Source organism: Phocoena sinus, chromosome 2 (genome assembly GCF_008692025.1).
Source record: "Phocoena sinus isolate mPhoSin1 chromosome 2, mPhoSin1.pri, whole genome shotgun sequence".
Classification (NCBI taxonomy): domain Eukaryota; kingdom Metazoa; phylum Chordata; class Mammalia; order Artiodactyla; family Phocoenidae; genus Phocoena; species Phocoena sinus.
In genome coordinates this window covers 64,772,998-64,792,174 of record NC_045764.1, presented here as the reverse complement: position 1 = coordinate 64,792,174, position 19,177 = coordinate 64,772,998, and the positions used below count along the sequence as shown (strand labels likewise).

Genomic DNA, 19,177 nt, shown 5'->3' with positions numbered 1-19,177 from the left:
TTGCATTGAATTGGTAGACTGCTTTGGGTAGTAGAGTCATTTTCACAATGTTGATTCTTACAATCCAAGAACATGGTATATCTCTCCATCTATTTGTATCATCTTTAATTTCTTTCATCAGTGTCTTATAGTTTTCTGCATACAGGTCTTTTGTCTCCTTAGGTAGGTTTATTCCTACATATTTTATTCTTTTTGTTGCAGTGGTAAATGGGAGTGTTTTCTTGATTTCACTTTCAGATTTTTCATCATTAGTGTATGGGAATGCAAGAGATTTCTGTGCATTAGTTTTGTATCCTGCTACTTTACCAAATTCATTGATTAGCTCTAGTAGTTTTCTGGTAGCATCTTTATGATTCTCTACGTATAGTATCATGTCATCTGCAAACAGTGACAGCTTTACTTCTTCTTTTCCGATTTGGATTCCTTTTATTTCCTTTTCTTCTCTGATTGCTGTGGCTAAAACTTCCAAAACTATGTTGAATAACAGTGGTGAGAGTGGGCAACCTTGTCTTGTTCCTGATTTTAGAGGAAATGCTTTCAGTTTTTCACCATTGATGACGATGTTGGCTGTGGGTTTGTCATATATGGCCTTTATTATGTTGAGGAAAGTTCCCTCTATGCCTACTTTCTGGAGGGTTTTTATCATAAATGGGTGTTGAATTTTGTCGAAAGCTTTCTCTGCATCTATTGAGATGACCATATGTTTTTTTCTCCTTCAATTTGTTAATATGGTGTATCACGTTGATTGATTTGCATATATTGAAGAATCCTTGCATCCTGGGATAAACCCTACTTGATCATGGTGTATAATCCATTTAATGTGCTCTTGGATTCCGTTAGCTAGCATTTTGTTGAGGATTTTTGCATCTATGTTCATCAGTGATATTGGACTGTAGTTTTCTTTCTTTGTGACATCCTTGTCTGGTTTTGGTATCAGGGTGATGGTGGCCTTGTAGAATGAGTTTGGGAGTGTTCCTCCCACTGCTGTATGTTGGAAGAGTTTCAGAAGGATAGGTGTTAGCTCTTCTCTACATGTTTGATAGAATTCACCTGTGAAGCTATCTGGGCCTGGGCTTTTGTTTGTTGGAAGATTTTTAATCACAGTTTCAATTTCAATGCTTGTGATTGGTCTGTTCATATTTTCTATTTCTTCCTGATTCAGTCTTGGCAGGTTGTGCATTTCTAAGAATTTGTCCATTTTTTCTAGGTTGTCCATTTTATTGGTATAGAGTTGCTTTTAGTAAGCTCTCATGATCTTTTGTATTTCTGCAGTGTCAGTTGTTACTTCTCCTTTTTCATTTCTAATTCTATTGATTAGAGTCTTCTCCCTTTTTTTCTTGATGAGTGTGGCTAATGGTTTATCAATTTTGTTTATCTTATCAAAGAAACAGCTTTTCGTTTTATTGATCTTTGCTATCGTTTCCTTCATTTCTTTTTCATTTATTTCTGATCTGATCTTTATGATTTTTTTCCTTCTTCTAACCTTAGGGTTTTTTTGTTCTTCTTTCTCTAATTGCTTTAGGTTCAAGGTTAGGTTGTTTATTCGAGATGTTTCCTGTTTCTTAAGGTAGGATTGTATTGCTATAAACTTCCCTCTTAGAACTGCTTTTGCTGCATCACATAGATTTTGGGTGGTCGTGTCTCCATTGTCATTTGTTTCTCAGTAATTTTTGATTTCCCCTTTGATTTCTTCAGTGATCACTTTGTTATTAAGTAGTGTATTGTTTAGCCTCCATGTGTTTGTATTTTTTACAGATCTTTTCCTGTAATTGATATCTAGTCTCATAGCGTTGTGGTCGGAAAAGATACTTGATACAATTTCAGTTTTCTTAAATTTACCAAGGCTTGACTTGTGACCCAAGATATGATCTATCCTGGAGAATGTTCCACGAGCACTTGAGAAAAATGTGTATTCTGTTGTTTTTGGATGGAATGTCCTATAAATATCAGTTAAGTCCATCTTGTTTAATGTATCATTTAAAGCTTGTGTTTCCTTATTTATTTTCATTTTGGATGATCTGTCCATTGGTGAAAGTGGGGTGTTAAAGTCCCCTACTATGAATGTGTTCCTGTCGATTTCCCCGTTTATGGCTGTTAGTATTTGCCTTATGTATTGAGGTGCTCCTATGTTGGGTGCATAAATATTTACAATTGTTATATCTTCTTCTTGGATCGATCCCTTGATCATTATGTAGTGTCCTTCTTTGTCTCTTCTAATAGTCTTTATTTTAAAGTATATTTTGTCTGATATGAGAATTGCTACTCCAGCTTTCTTTTGATTTCCATTTGCATGAAATATCTTTTTCCATCCCCTTACTTTCAGTCTGTATGTGTCTCTAGGTGTGAAGTGGGTCTCTTGTAGACAGCAAATATATGGGTCTTGTTTTTGTATCCATTCAGCCAATCTGTGTCTTTTGGTGGGAGCATTTAGTCCATTTACATTTAAGATAATTATCAATATGTGTGTTCCTATTCCCATTTTCTTAATGTTTTGGGTTTATTATTGTAGGTCTTTTCCTTCTCTTGTGTTTGTTGCCTAGAGAAGTTCCTTTAGCAGTTGTTGTAAAGCTGGTTTGGTGGTGATGAACTCTCTCAGCTTTTGCTTGTCTGTAAAGGTTTTACTTTCTCCATCAAATCTGAATGAGATCCTTGCTGGGTAGAGTAATCTTGGTTGCAGGTTTTTCTCCTTCATCACTTAAAATATGTCCTGCCAGTCCCTTCTGGCTTGCAGAGTTTCTGCTGAAAGATCAGCTGTTAACCTTATGGGGATTCCCTTGTGTGTTATTTGTTGTTTTTCCCTTGCTGCTTTTAATATGTTTTCTTTGTATTTAATTTTTGACAGGTTGCTTAATATGTGTCTTGGTGTATTTCTCCTTGGATTTATCCTGTATGGGACTCTGTGCTTCCTGGACTTGATTAACTATTTCCTTTCCCATATTAGGGACGTTTTCAACTATAATCTCGTCAAATATTTTCTCAGTCCCTTTCTTTTTCTGTTCTTCTTCTGGAACCCCTATAATTCATATGTTGGTGCGTTTAATGTTGTCCCAGAGGTCTCTGAGACTGTCCTCAGTTCTTTTCATTGTTTTTTCTTTATTCTGCTCTGCAGTAGTTATTTCCACTATTTTATCTTCCAGGTCACTTATCTGTTCTTCTGCCTCAGTTATTCTGCTATTGATCCCATCTAGAGTATTTCTACTTTCATTTATTGTGTTGTTCATTGTTGTTTGTTTCATCTTTAGTTCTTCTAGGTCCTTGTTAAATGTTTCTTGCATTTTCTCTATTCTATTTCCAAGATGTTGGATCATCTTTACTATCATTATTCTGAATTCTTTTTCAGGTAGACTGCCCATTTCCTCTTCATTTGTTAGGTCTGGTGGGTTTTTATCTTGCTCCTTCATCTGCTGTGTGTTTTTCTGTCTTCTCATTTTGCTTATCATACTGTGTTTGGGGTCTCCTTTTTGCAGGCTGCAGGTTCGTAGTTCCCGTTTTTTTTTGGTGTCTGTCCCCAGTGGCTAAGGTTGGTTCAGTGGGCTGTGTAGGCTTCCTGGTGGAGGGGACTAGTGCCTGTGTTCTGGTAGATGAGGCTGGATCTTGTCTTTCTGGTGGGCAGGCCACATCTGGTGGTGTGTTTTGGGGTGTCTGTGGACTTATTATGATTTTAGGCAGCCTCTCTGCTAATGGGTGGGGTTGTGTTCCTGTCTTGCTAGTTGTTTGGCACAGGATGTCCAGCACTGTAGCTTGCTGGTCGTTGAGTGAAGCTGGGTGCTGGTGTTGAGATGGAGATCTCTGGGAGATTTTCGCCGTTTGATATTATGTGGAGCTGGGAGGTCTCTTGTGGACCAGTGTCCCGAAGTTGGCTCTCCCACCTCAGAGGCACAGCACTGACTCCTGGCTGCAGCACTAAGAGCCTTTCATCCACACGGCTCAGAATAAAAGGGAGAAAAAGTAGAAAGAAAGAATTAGTAGAAGTAGAAAGAAAGGAAGAAAGGAGGGAGGGAGGGAGGGAGGAAGGAGGGAACGAAGGAAAAAAAGAAAGAAAGAAGATAAAATAAAATAAAATAAGATAAAATATAATAAAGTTGTTAAAATAAAAAAGTAATTATTAAGAAAAGAAAAAATTAAAAAAAAAAAATGGAACCCTAGGACAAATGGTGGAAGCAAAGCTATACAGACATAATCTCACACAGAAGCATACACACTCACAAAAAGAGGAAAAGGGGAAAAAAATCATAAATCTTGCTCGCGAAGTCCACCTCCTTAATTTGGGATGATTGGTTGTCTATTCATGTATTCCACAGATGCAGGGTACATGAAGTTGTGTGGAGCTTTAATCCGCTGCTTCTGAGGCTGCTGGGAGACATTTCCCTTTCTCTTCTTTGTTTTCACAGCTCCCAGGGGCTCAGGTTTGGATTTGGCCCCGCCTCTGCGTGTAGGTCGCCAGAGGGCGTCTGTTCTCCGCTCAGACAGTATGGGGTTAAAGGAGCCACTGATTCGGGGGCTCTGGCTCACTCAGGCCGGGAGGAGGGAGGGGCACGGAGTGCGGGGCGGGCCTGCGGCGGCAGAGGCTGGTGTGACGTTGCACCAGCCTAAGGCGCGCCGTGCGTTCTCCCGGGGGAGTTGTCCCTGGATCCCGGGACCCTGGCAGTGGCAGGCTGCACAGGTTCCCCGGAAGGAGGATGTGGATAGTGACCTTTGCTCGCACACAGGCTTTTTGGTGGAGGTGGCAGCAGCAGCCTTAGCGTCTCATGCCGGTCTCTGGGGTCCGCGCTTTTAGCTGCGGCTCGCGACCGTCTCTGGAGCTCCTTTAAGGAGCGCTCTTAATCCCCTCTCCTCGCACACCAGAAAACAAAGAGGGAAGAAAAAGTCTCTTGCCTCTTTGGCAAGCCCAGACTTTTCCCTGGACTCCCTCCCGGCTAGCCGTGGCGCACTAACCCCGCCCCGGCGGGTGAGCAGACAAGCCTCTCAGGCTGGTGAGTGCTGGTCGGCCCTGATCCTCTGTGCGGGAATGTCTCCGCTTTGCCCTCCGCACCCCTGTTGCTGTGCTCTCCTCTGCGGCTCCGAAGCTTTTCCCCTCCGCCACGCGCAGTCTCCGCCCGCGAAGGGGCTTCTAGTGTGTGGAATCCTTTCCTCCATCACAGCTCCCTCTCATTGGTGCAGGTCTCGTCCCTATTCTTTTGTCTCTCTTTATTCTTTTTTCTTTTGCCCTACCCAGGTACGTGGGGAGTTTCTTGACTTTTGGTAGGTCTGAGGTCTTCTGCCAGCATTCAGTAGGTGTTCTGTAGGAGTTGTTCCACGTGTAGATGTATTTCTGGTGTATCTGTGGGGAGGAAGGTGATCTCTGCGTCTTACTCCTCCGCCATCTTGAAGGTCTCCTCAAGAGCTCTTTTTGATAGGGTCATCTGGAAAGGCTGCTTCGAGAAGATATTTGAGCCAAGACTTGAATAACGTGAAGGAGTGAACCAACCATGTGAAGTTCTGGGGGAAGAACATTAAGGAAGAAGGAACAGCAAGGGTAAACACCCCAGGCAGAAATGAATTTGTCAAGTTAGAGATGGCAAGAAAGCTCCTGTGGCTGGAGCAGAGTGACTGGGTGCGCTGGAGTCTTGGTAGGAGATAAGCTGGAGGAAGAGTCAGTAGTCAGAGAGTTTAGGGCCTTGAGGACTGAGGTAAGGAATTTAGGCTGTATTCTAAGGTGAAAGGATTTGCCTTGAATAAGTGTCTTGTGCTATAGTTCCTAGAAGTAGAATTGTTCTTTCCTAAAGATAGGACTTTCAAGCTGACTTTGGGACATTTCCCCAATGGGACTGCATCTTTAACATTATAATTAAATCAATGAAAAAAAGGTTTTAATATATAATTTTATATAATTTCTTTCTCTGTATATTTCTATGTCTGTCTGTCTATCTGCCTGCCTATCTATCTAGAAAGAATAAATGAAAATGAGTTATGCCTTAGAGTTTTTGATTTACAATAGATGTGGTACATCTGTATTTCTACTCTGCTTACTCTGATTTTCAGAATCAAGAAAATCTCAAATCTGGAGAATCTAAAAAGCTTAGATGTCTTGGACCTTCATGGAAATCAGGTATTGTTAAAGCCCTTGCATTTCTTTCTTATTTGAAAAAGCTCTAGGAAATTTCGTTTGAAAGTCTTAAGAATTACACTTGTGTTGAATTTTTCCAAAGTTACTTTACTGATTCAGTGAAATTAGCTTTGGTATTAAGCTCATTTATGTAAGGTTTGGTAATTCCTCAGTGGTAAGTGGCAGATAAAACTTATAAAACATTTAGAATTCTTATAGTTATGACAATTTTGATTCTTATTTAGTCTTTTATTAACTTATAGCCGACCCCAACCCAAGAACTAGAATATTACTAATGATTTTCTTCTACTTAAGTGTTCCTTCTTTATTCCAAGACAACACTATGCTGGATTTCACATTTATCATTCTTTTACTGGTGTTTTTAGTTGGTTTGATCACATATATAAGTGTCTAAATAATATATTGTTTAGTAGTATTGTCTTTTAATTTAAAAAAAAAGGTGTCAAACTATATATTGTCATCAGTGTTTGCTTTTTGGATACAACATTATGTTACTGAGTTTCATCTATTTTGACTACATAGCTGTAGTTTATTATGTTCCATGGTTTGATTACACAGAAACCTTTTTCTCTGTTTTATTATTGATAGACATTTGGGTCAATTCCTTTTTGTTTGTTTGGGTTTTGTTTCCTGTTAGGATAGTACTTCTAAGAACATTCTTGTACATGTTTCTTCCATACATCATATGTACTCTAGGGTATATATCTAGGAGTGAAACTGATGGGTCACCGGTTACTTAAATGTGTAACTTTAAAAGTTAATGCCAAATTGTCTTCCAAAGTGATTGTACCAGTTTATACTCCCACCAGTAACACATAATAGATCCTGTTGCTTCACATCCTTTTCAACATTTGGAATTTTCAGACTTCTTAATTTTTGCCAGTTGAATTGGTGTAAAGTGGTGTCCCCTTATGGTTTTGATTTCTAATTCCGTGATTACTATATAACCTGGGATCATTATTCCATTTTGATTAGTTTGTCTACCCATGTATTTGTCTGTCTTAATTTCTCTGTCTGGTTTGTTATGTTCCCTCTCCTTATTCTTCTCTTGCAGAGCATCTTGGCTGTTTTTTAACCCTTTGCTCTTACATTTAAATTTTAGTCTTTGCAATATAAGTACTTATTTATAAATAGCTACATGAGCTACATACTCATGCAGCAGGTAAAATCTCTCCTGAGGTCGTAAGTGTACATGTTGGGGTGATCTGGGAGTCCCTGCCTGTTGAGAACAAATCTCCCACTTGCAGTTGGTCAGGTGTAAACCTCAGTGTGATCTCTTTAGGCCTTCTAATAGCTGTTAGTCCTACTTGTTTTGTTGAAAAGCTAATATAATTAATAAAACCTTGATAGATGTATTAGATAGGCCACATCTGCTGGGTTCTCATCTCATCCCAGCCCCATCTATATGTCTGCCTGTGTGTGCACTCAGAGGGAGGAGTGTTGATGTCTGGGAATTGTCCAGCTCTGCAGGCTGGTTGGTATCACTCTAGTAGAGGGAAAGTTACCCAGTTAGTTAGATGGTGGTGGAAAAGGAAGAAGAATTAGCGTCTTGTCAGTAAGAGAGCATCATATATAGAGGCACTGAGACTAAAAACAACATGATAAGTATATTTTACTGCTGGAGAATTTAGCACATGTTGAGGGATGCTGAGAGATGAGGCAAGAGAGGTAGGTTTAAGGCCAGACTGTGGAAGGCTTTCATATGCCACGGTAAGGAATTGCTATTTTATCTTTCTGTAACCCACTATTTTAAATGCCATTCATCAGTATAAGTGAAACATTTTATGGTAGCAATATTTTTCTTAAGTTTATTTTAAAATGTATATATGAGAAATAAGATTTATGTCATTTTTATATTATAATATACCTTTAAGAATTCCTGGGCATTACCCAAGATCTATAAGAGCAACTGGTAAATGGATAATGTATCACTTGGTCTAAATATTAGACCAAGTCACCTTGTTACCTTGTTAGCTGACCTGTGTTATGTGTTATGTGTTAAATGAAAATCTGAGTCTTGTTTCAAATATTTAAATCCAATAAACAAAAATTTGGAGTATTTCAAAGCAAAGACAGTCTTGGTGACTAAAAAGTCAGGAGATACACTATTCAAGTTGAAACAACATGCAACTCTAAAAAAATAGCATCAGGTAGTTAAAAAAATAGAAGAAAATTAAGTGACTATTTTTTGTGTTTTGAATTTACTTCCATTGGAAATAAAAATGATATGTGATGTACATTGTGAAATGAAATATAATTGGTTTATGGATGTGAAAACATTGATAGGAATAGTGATAGTGTTCAAGAAACAGTTTGGAGAATGTAAAGAGTTGAGGGGAGGTGAAACTGGAGACAGAGAACAGCTGAGAGACTAATTCAATAATCTTGGTGAGAAGTGATGGCAACTTAAAGTTGTAGCGATAGGGATATAACAAGGGGGCAGATTGGATAAATATTTAAAAATGAAAAACATTAAGATTTAGCAATTGATTGTATGTGAGTAGTAAAGAATACAGAGGAATATGAGAGGTTGACTCTCAGTTTATGACCTAGATTTTTTTTTGTCTACCAGAAAATGTTCTCTTGGTAAACGCTTGTTTTAACATGGACACAAATGTGCTTCAAAAAGAATCTTTTCTTTCAGTGACATCTTTTCCTTCAGGGAGAGCTGACTCTTTCTGTGGTTGCTTGCCTGGAAGCAGATGTCTTTCCTATTGCTGAGTAGGAAGGTTGTCTTTATCCAGATAGAGCAGTCTGGGTTACTAGTATACACATACATAAGACTGGAGTATCCAGCTTTCCTAGACATACTAAAAAGCTCTGCTGTCTACCTTGAGACTCTCTCTTATCAGTGTGACCCAAGATTAGGCTTTTGAACATTCCTATCATCTCTTCTTCTGGCTGTGAAATTTATTAACTGATCAAGAACGCTGCTCTCACCCTACACCACCTTTTTTCTGAAATTTCTGTCATTTGCTCTATGCCTGTGACTTTGTCCCTGGCTGCAACAAGTAACAGACTGTTCCATCAGAGATGCTGCACACAATTCTGACCTGTCTGATTGCAAACCAAGAAGCTGAACAATATCCCCAGTGACTTTTTTAAAATTACAGATTGATACCTATATATAAGAGTTAACAACGTTTCTTGTCAGAGTGACAAAACTAAAATGTAGGCATTCTAATTATATGTCCCACCAGGAGCAAATAGAATTGGAGAAAGGTAGTTTTCTAAAAGAAATGTCCCAGGATTATTAGCAGAAGGGAGAATACACCATATACAGGTTATGTACCCCTTCATTCTGTATATTTATCTTTCTTGAGTTCAGAAAAGCTTTATGTATATATTTACATATTGTTTTTCCATATACCTATCTCTATTTATTTAGTATTTTAGTAGAATTTCTCAGGCTTATGCTGTTATTATTGATTTTCTACAGTGTCTGTGTTACTTTTTGCTGATTCTGTACATTTTAAATTCTGTCACCTATTTAGTTTTGAAATGTTTTTGTCTATGTCTTACTGTACAGTTCTGTAATCTGCAAATACTGATAACCTTGTTTCTTCTTTTACAGATTTTATTTTCATTTTACATTAGTTACACCAAAAATCTCAGGACAAATTTTAAAGCATGATCATATATTATCTTTATATATTATTGAATTTGCGATAAATATACTTAGGTTTCTCCTCTTGAATGTAGGTGGAATCTAGACGGTACTTCTCGAATATAAGAGAAGGTCCAAACAATGTCATAGAAAACTGGATTATAAATCTTAAAAAAAGGCTATTTTAGCGAATATCTGCTTTGAAGTGTTAAATATAAAATTTCAAATAATATTGTGATGGCAATACAGATGAGAAAATTAATCTTCAGTGATTGTGAAATTTGTTTTAATGTTCAGAAGAAAAGTGTTGTGTATAGCTCATTGTTGCTTAAGTACATTACATTAAAAGGTTGAAGCCCTCTGCAAGAAGCCCTATTTCTGGGTCACGTGGAAACTCATCCCGTTGTGCTACGCTTGTTGTATTGCAGTAGTGGGGCTGAAAATCATGCTGGGCTCTCATCATTTCATGGGCTATACCCTTTAACTTATCCTTACTTGTGCAGCTCAGATTCCTCTGCTGCAGTTCAGTGCTTATGTGCATGTGTATATTCCATAATTCAAGTCCACCATATTGTACCCTGCCTAAACATTATCTGTCTCCTCTCTTAAGCAGTTTCACTAATAAGGAATATCCATCCTCACCCTCTACTGGGGATCGTAGTTCCTTGAATCTTTTCCATTCAGACTCTTAATTGCTCTCAGGATCCTGCAGTATAAATGGAGAATTAACAAGGGGAACTTGGTATCATTCCTGTTCCTTGCCTTTTCTCTCAAAAGGTAGTCTTGTTTGATCAAAACATTGTGAGCTTATGCCTTGGGCTCACAGTTTCTATTTCACAGCTAGTACGTGTATTTCTCTTCACCTTCATGGGACCTGACACAGTGTTGGGCGCTTAGAGATGCCCAAACAATGGACTTACTGATTATTTGATAAAATATACTTACCATGGTCAAATTATAAAATATGTTCTGTTAGTTAATCTTCACAAGTTAAGTAACTTCATAATATCTACAATAGAGGAAACTGGAAATAGATTTTGAAATGTCTTCATATAAACTTGTCACTGAATTCAATGACTATGTCTTTTATTTTTATAACACGCACACCTGAGATTTATGCCTGCTAATCATCCCTTACTCATTTTTTAACAGATTACCAAAATTGAAAATGTCAATCATTTGTGTGATTTGAGAGTTTTAAATCTTGCCAGGAACCTTTTAAGTCATGTTGATAATCTTAATGGGCTGGATTCACTAACTGAGCTTAACCTGCGACACAATCAGATCACTTTTGTGGTGAGTATTAAAATGGAATCAATATGTGATTTCTGGCTTTTCTTTTATTTATTTATTTATTTTTTTTTTTGCGGTATGCGGGCCTCTCACTGTTGTGGCCTCTCCCATTGCGGAGCACAGGCTCCGGACGCGCAGGCTCAGTGGCCATGGCGCATGGGCCCAGCAGCTCCGCGGCATGTGGGATCTTCCCGGACCGGGACACGAACCAGTGTCCCCTGCATCGGCAGGCGGACTCTCAACCACTGCGCCACCAGGGAAGCCCTGGCTTTTCTTTTAAGGGAATGAAATAAATGTTATAGCATTGCTTTCTGCAAAGTAAGAATCTGAAGTAATTTAGTTTTTTTCTGAATTTAAATTGCGGATATAATTGTTAAGCTTTATAATATTTTGATTTGGGAAGTGTTGTGGTGTTTTCCATTCTAAAAGATAAATGTAAAATTAGGAGCACAAATGTTATCAGTAAATGAATCAACTAGTGGTAAATGAATACTGAATCCTTTCCTGTGTTGTTATAGGAATAGAATTAATAAGAAAGAAGGTTGTTGTTGACTGAAAGTTGATAACTTGTTGCACTGAGAGGGAAAAGGCACAGAGAGGAGTGGTTGAGGGCTTTGAAGACATGCATAAATATATTCTTTGCAGTTTTTCAAAGGCAGCTTGGTATGGTGGAAAGAGCATTGTTACATAGGATATGAGAGGCTAAGTGCAGGTCTGCTTCAGCTCTCATTATCTGTGTGACGTTAGGTAAATCACTTTAACTCTGTAAGCCTCAGATTACTTTAAAATGAGGACATAGGGCTAAATCATCTCTAGAGTCCTTTTGGCTTGCTGGCTCTGAAGAAGGATATAAATATGGTAGAAAGCTGGCATGTGAGCAGGAGGAAGAGTTGGCATTGTGGGGACAAAACTATAGAAAGGCTACTCTGGAACTCTGAGGATGAACTTCATTAGATTTATAGTTTTATTCAAGTTTAGCAACTAAATAACAGCTTGATGCTCAGGTATTTTGAACTTGTGCATATATGAAGAGCTCTAGAAATACAACTTTCAGCTGTATGACATGATACAGGCCAAGAAGACATCTGAGGATTTATAAAAACATTTGTTCTTTTAACAAGTTTTCTTTGTTTACATGCAATAGAAAAACTACATTACGTTTTCTTTGGGTATCATTTAAGCACTTTTAAAGGTAAAATCTGATTCTTAACTTTTTCAAGACATTGAGTTCCTTAGTAAATAGTTAAATGTACTGTAAGTGGTACACTGGAAGAAGCTGGGAGACAGATGATGCCTTATCTCTAGGCCTCATTTTACAGATTGGTTTCATTTTGAAATTTTCCCAGAAAGTCTGAGCCAAGTAATGCTCATATCTTCTAGGAGGTTGGGATAATTTCAGAACCTTTTCTAAGACATGGATTTATCCCAGAAACTCTAAATTCTGCCAGCTCTTTCCCCAGATTGGATTTAAATATTGGAAATGGCTTGTTTATTTTAAAAGACACCCATATTAATCTGTTACATTGCTGTCTCTAGAACTGTTCAGACTGGACTTAATCTGTCCTAGGGACATTGGGTATGGTAAGAATCCAAAAAGCTTTGGTAGAGTGGAGTACAGAAATCTATCGGCCTTAGCATATTCCTGTCTATGTTTTGTCTTTCATTTGGAAAATGTATAATACACATCCAGGAATTTGCTTACTGAATTTTCTATTGAGTGTTATGTCTAATCTTTACTGTTCATAGATTAGGCAGCAGTAAACATCTTATGGAAAAGGAAATTGTCTTAATTTCTAAAAGTGAAAAAGATTTATTAAGTATTATACATATGGTAGAATTATCATGATAATAAGTATCATGCATATTAATTGATTGGATATTGTTAATATATGTGTAAGAAAAGATCAGAAACTTTTCCAGCTCTATTTCTTTTTTTGTTTGTGTGGTACGCGGGCGTCTCACTGTTGTGGTCTCTCCCGTTGCGGAGCACAGGTTCCGGATGCGCAGGCTCAGCAGCCATGGCTCACGGGCCCAGCCGCTCCGCGGCATGTGGGATCCTCCTGGACTGGGGCACGAACCCATGTCTCCTGCATCGGCAGGTGGACTCTCAACCACTGCACCTCTAGGGAAGCCCTCTATTTCTTTTTTGAAGCATCCTTTTCCTAAAAGAGCCAAGAGACTTTTAAATCTGAGGATTCTTTTTTTTTTTTTTAAGTGTCTCTTCTTTTTTCCAGGGTCAGTTATCATACTAATTCTTTTTGCCTCTTTTTCTCTTATGGTTTTGATTTTCCTCAATAGCTGGTAATCCTTAAATGAAGGACTGTGTTAAGGAGTGGCTGGCTCTCCTGTGCAGCTGAATAGGTCTTTTTAACCATAAAATCTCTCCCTAGAATGATCACTAGATTTGTGTAAGCTGTTGAATCCCACACATTGGCAGACCTCCCTTTAGCGTGAGTGGAAGGGAATAGGCAGCCTCACTGTGTAATGCCAAAATAAGAAAAACTACTTTGTGTATGTGTGTGGGTGTGGGTAAGAAGGACTTCAGTAACTTTTGTGCCAGCTGAAATTGCCATTCCTTTTCCCCCTCTGGTTCTACTGTAGCAGTTATTAACCATCTCCATAGATAAAATACCCATGCTGTCCATCCTTCCTTGATACTGTTTGCTAGAGAACAGATCCTGAGGCTTTAGCTGAGGTTTTCTTCAGCCAGCTGCTCTTTACCCAATGCGTGTGTGCATGGCAGGGGTGGGAGTGGGCTGGGGGTGGGGTGGGTTTGCTGGTGTTCCAGGAATGGCTGTTGAGTAGACAGATCTTTAATAACACATGTACTTGATTAGCCACAGTTACCCATAGTCCATGCCTGTTCTTTGTATGTACTGACTCTGAGCGTGGAAGATGGCATTCTTTTGGAAGGAATCGCTGCATTTGCAGTGCAACATCTCTCCTGCCAGTTCTGAGCCACAGTTTTCTCTGTTCAGGGTTATCTCCAATAAGATCCTATCTGCTTTCCACCTTCCTGAAATTCATCAAAAATGTTGATCTATTAATAGCTCTCTTATTTATATCATTTCCATGCTTTCACTCATTTTGTGTATTTTATGTTTGTTTCACCCATTGAATCTTGGGAAGGAGATGAAACAAAGGCATTACCTACTTTACCATCTTATCAGAAACCTTCTTCACTGGTATTTTCGATATAGAAAAGTCATTGTTTATTGTATTAAATTCACTGATCTTTTTCTTGGAAACTTTATAAATTTCTAACCAAATGTCTTTTAAGTTTATATGGTATCTTTCCCTTTTAAAAAACTATGAAACATTTCAGACATTCCCAAAGAATAGGAAATAATATTACAAACATTTGTATGTCCACCAATGAACTTAATAAATAAAATCCTTTTAAATATAGTTGAGGCCTACTATGTAACCCTTCTCCAACACATTCCCTCCCTCCTTTGCAGAGGTAACCACAGTTATGAATTTGGTGTTTATTCCTATGCATGTCTTTTTCCTTTTCCTGTATATATCCCTAAACAATCCCATATATATACCCCTAAACAATGAAGTAATTATTTTGCATGCTTTTAAGTGTTCTGTAAATGATATCATCAAACTGTACATATCTTCTGTAAGTTGCTTTTATTATGCTTTGAGATTTATCTATGTTGATACCTGTAGCTCCAGTTCACTAATTTCCATTGTTATATAGTATCCCACTGTGTGATTGTAACTAAATATTTATTCTTCTCTTTATGGACATTAATATTATTTCTAATTTTTTGTCGTTAAGAAGAAATAACATTTTTGTACATGTCTTTTTGTGCATAATTATAACAATTTCTCCAGGACAGTGGCTTTCAGACATTTTTTAGCCATAATCTATAGTAATAAATAAAATGTACATTGAAACCCAGTAATTAAATACATATTTATATGAACACATTATAAATAATGGAAACAAGCATTTCATGACTATACCTACCCTTACTGCAATCCATTCTGGTATATCCTAGTCTATTCTATCTCATTAAAAAATGGTCTCAAAAAAAGTTAGTCTCAATCTACTGAATTGATTTCTTGACGAATGAAAAATTGGTTGCAACCTGCGTTTGAAAAATAATGCTCAGTGGTGGATACTTGGGAGAAGCATTGCTAGGTGCCAGGATTATGCACATCATTTCATTTTATCAGCTAGCACCACGTTTTTCTCAAAGTGGTTGTACCAAATTACATTCCCATCAGCATTACCCGAGGGTTCCTTTAACCTCACAACCTTAGTGACACTTGATGTTGTCAGACCTTTTCATTTCTGCCAGTCTTGTAACTATAAAATTGTATATATTATATTGAGATTTTAATTTTAATTTCCAGCGAGATTGAATGCCTTTCATCTTTTTTTCATTTTTGATATTGAGATTGCCTCTTCTGCAAATAGCCTTATCCTTTGCCCACTGTAATAACATTTTTTTTCTTTTTCATACTGATCTGTAGTATTTCTTTTGTTTCTGCTGTCTTTTGAGAAACAGAAATAAAAATCATCAATAGTTTCCTTTATTGTTTCTTCTTTTTGTTTGAAAAATCCTTTCTTATGGGCTGAGGACATAAAGGTATTTTTCTGTGTTGTCTAACAAGAGTTTTAAAGTTATTCTTCACATAGAGGTGTTTCATCTATCTGGAATTGACTTTTGCTTGTGATATGCAGTTGAAATCCAATTTCTTTTTCTTTTTTTCTCATGGATTACCAATTGTCCCAGCACGTTTTACTGAAAAGTGAATTCCTTTTGTTCTTCCCGCTCACCTTGGCAGTATCTTAATTTAGCAAATTAAATATCCACACATGCATGGGTCTGTGCCTGGCCTCTCTGGTCTGTTTATTTGGTCTCTATCCATGTTCCAATATAACACTGTTGTGATAACTATAACTTTCTGTTATGTTCTAAGAGCTAGTAGAATGAGGTCCCCAATCTTCCTTTCCCTTTCCTTCCTTTCCCAGCCTTCCTTCCTTTTAAAAAAAATTATCTTGGTCTTTTCTTTTTCTGTATTACACTCTAAAAATAGCATGTTAAGTTTCACCAATAACCCTACTGGTCTGTTTGATTGGACTATCTTTTAAATTGAAGACAGCTGACGTTTTTATGACATTGCAGGCTCAATATCATAATGTGAACATGGTATATTAATATGAATGGCATAGTATGTATGACTAGAGCACATTTCTCGATTCATATGTCTCATTTGATGATTTTTATGCTTTTCTCCATAGATCACTTGTTTTTTGTTAGATATCTTCCATATATCTTGTACTTTTTTGTTGTCATTGTAAATTTTTTGGTCAGAAATAGATTTTTTACTGTTATTAGTATATGGAACCACAGTTGATTTTGGTTCATTGACCTTAAATCCAGAAACCTTGCTCAGACACTTAACAATTCTAATAATGTGTCTGTAGATTACCTTAGATTTTCTGGTTAGACAATTATAATTCTTTTCGAACAATGATAGTTTTTCTTTAATCATTATATATTTTGTTTCTACTTATTTGACTGAGCTAGACTGAAGTTTGATTTAACCTCTAGTACAAAGTTGAATAAAGAAACAAAGGTGGTCATCCTTGCCTTATTCATGATTTTAAAGGAAATACATCACTGTCTATGTTTGCTAAATGCCATTTATCAGTCTGAAGAAATTATCCTCTATTTTTAGTTTGCTTAGAGTTTATATTATGAATGGTTGTTGGATTTTATTCAATAATTTTCTACAATCCTTAGACTGATCATATGGATTCTTCTTTAATCTTAATTTTGAAAATTATATTGCAAGATTTTTGTAATGATAAGTCATTCTAGCATTTTGGGTTGTTTTTGTGTTTTTTTTGCGGTACGCGGGCCTCTCACTGTTGTGGCCTCTCCCGTTGCGGAGCACAGGCTCCGGACGCGCAGGATCAGCGGCCATGGCTCATGGGCCCAGCCGCTCCGCAGCATGTGGGATCTTCCCGGACCGGGGCACGAACCCTTGTCCCCTGCATCGGCAGGCGGACTCTCAACCACTGCGCCACCAGGGAAGCCCCGGTATTTCCAATTTTTGGCTCTAACAAATAAAGCGGCTATGAATATTCTTGTGGTCTTTTATTTATATATTTACTTTGGTGGACATATACTCTTATTTCTCTTACATAAATATGTAGGTGTATCATTACTGAGCCATGAGGTAGCTGGGTGTCTAAATTTATTAGAAACTGCTAAACAGTTTTATAAAGTGATTATACCATTTTACACTCCCACCAGCAATAAGTGAGAATTCTAATTGCTCCACATCCTTGCCAACATTTGACATTGACAGTCTTTATAAGTTTAGTGATACTATGATTTTCATTGTAGTTTTAATTTGCAGTTACTTAGTGACTAATGATATTGAGCATCTCTCCAATTACTTATTGGCCATCCTGGCATATCCCTTTGTGAAGTATCAGTTCAAGTCTTTTGCCCATTTAAAAAAAATGGGTTATCTTTTTATCCTTGAGTGTGGTAGATCTTTATTCTAGATTCAGTCCTTTGTTTCATATATGTATTGAATGTATTTTCTGCATGGCTTCCTTAACAATGTTTTTGATATGTAAAAGCTTTAAATTTTAGTGACATACAATTTATCAATTTGTTTTCTTTTATCATTAGTGCCTTTTTTGTCTTGTCTAGAAAGTCTTTGCTTATCCCAATATCATAAATATGTTCTCCTCTGTTTTTTCCAGAAGGCTTATAGTTTTACCTTCATTTTATGTCTGTCATCCACCTTTAATTAAATTTTGTGTATGGTGTGAGATGTAGAGGTCATGATTCATTTTTCCCAAATAGGGATGTCTATTTGCTCCATTGCCTTTTATTCAAAAGACCTTGCTTTCCCCCTTGAATTAAATTGGTTTCTTTTTCAAAATTGAGTTATAAGCAAATGAGTCTTTTTCTGAACCTTCTATTCTGTTACATCTATTTGTCTACCATTATGCCAAGACTATACTGTCTAATAACTCTAGCTTTATAATACATGGAGATATTTGGGGAGATTATTAATGAATTTAATTTGCTTAGATTTTATGTGTGAATAAGAATGATATTTGGTTAAAAGTATGGTTAAGTCAATCTAAAAGAGCTCTTTCAGTAATAATGAAATAAAAATTCAAAGTGATATTTTATTATTGGTTAATCATAAGTTTATTTTCACCAGGTGTTACATAAAATAATTGTGAGATGGTATCTTAGATTTGATTAAATATGGTAATTTTATTAGCATACCTAATATTTGTGTTTTATGAATCTGCAGATTCATTTCTTTCACTAATTATGGGAACATTCTGAGCCTTTATATTTTCAAATACTGCCTTCTCCCACTTTCTCTTTTTCTACTTCTTACACACCTGCTAGACATGGTATGGACCTTCTTGTTCTAGTTTTGTTTCTTAAAATTTCCATCATTCTTATTTTTCTCTGCTACATTTCTGCATGATTTTTACTTCTTTAATGCTATCTTTCAGTTCACTAACTTTCTCCTCAGTTTTGTCTAATCTGATCTTCAGTCCATCCATGAGTTTTTAATAATGACCATAATTTTTTGTTTCTAGAAGTTCTGCATGGATTAAAAAAAAACAAAACGCCCAGATACCTTTATTTATAGCATCTTTTTTTCCTCATGTTTTGATTCATTTTATTTCTCTAATAATTTTAAACATAGATATTCCATCGTCTTTATCAAGTTATTATATTTTCTTAAGTTTTTGGTAATTCTGCATTGTTGCCTAAAATTTATGCTTACAGTAATTTTTTCCCATAACTTGATCATTTGAGATCGTCCAAATGCCGTAAAATCTGAATCGAGTTTGTGTCTTTCCAGTGAGTTTTGCCAGGGGTGGTGGGGGCAAGAATGCTGGGGACCCTTTTTGTGAGGAGTCTTGTTAGATCATGCATGTGATGTAAATTTGAACTACAAATTCAGATGTGGAAAGGCCTATGATTGTGAAATTGAGACGTTTTCTATTTTTCCTCATAGCTGTTATATCTAGCTCTCTTAGATTATAAAGACTGGAAATCTCTTAGAGCATCAGTGCGTGTTTATTAATCTGGTTTTTAGTTCCTTTTTATTTGGGGGGAATTACAACAGTGTATAGAAGAAAATCAGCCTGAAAG

The 19,177-nt window shown here is 36.9% G+C and overlaps 1 protein-coding gene across 2 annotated transcripts in view; it reads left to right on the top strand.

The window, feature by feature from the left end:
* LRRC49 (leucine rich repeat containing 49) overlaps nt 1-19,177 on the top strand; it is a 127,891-nt gene that overhangs the window by 12,209 nt on the left and 96,505 nt on the right. For both annotated transcript variants that reach the window (XM_032624009.1, XM_032624011.1), the window contains 2 exons: nt 6,022-6,088; nt 10,866-11,009. In XM_032624009.1, coding sequence (XP_032479900.1) covers nt 6,022-6,088; nt 10,866-11,009 — 211 coding nt within the window. The remainder of the gene's footprint in view (nt 1-6,021; nt 6,089-10,865; nt 11,010-19,177) is intronic.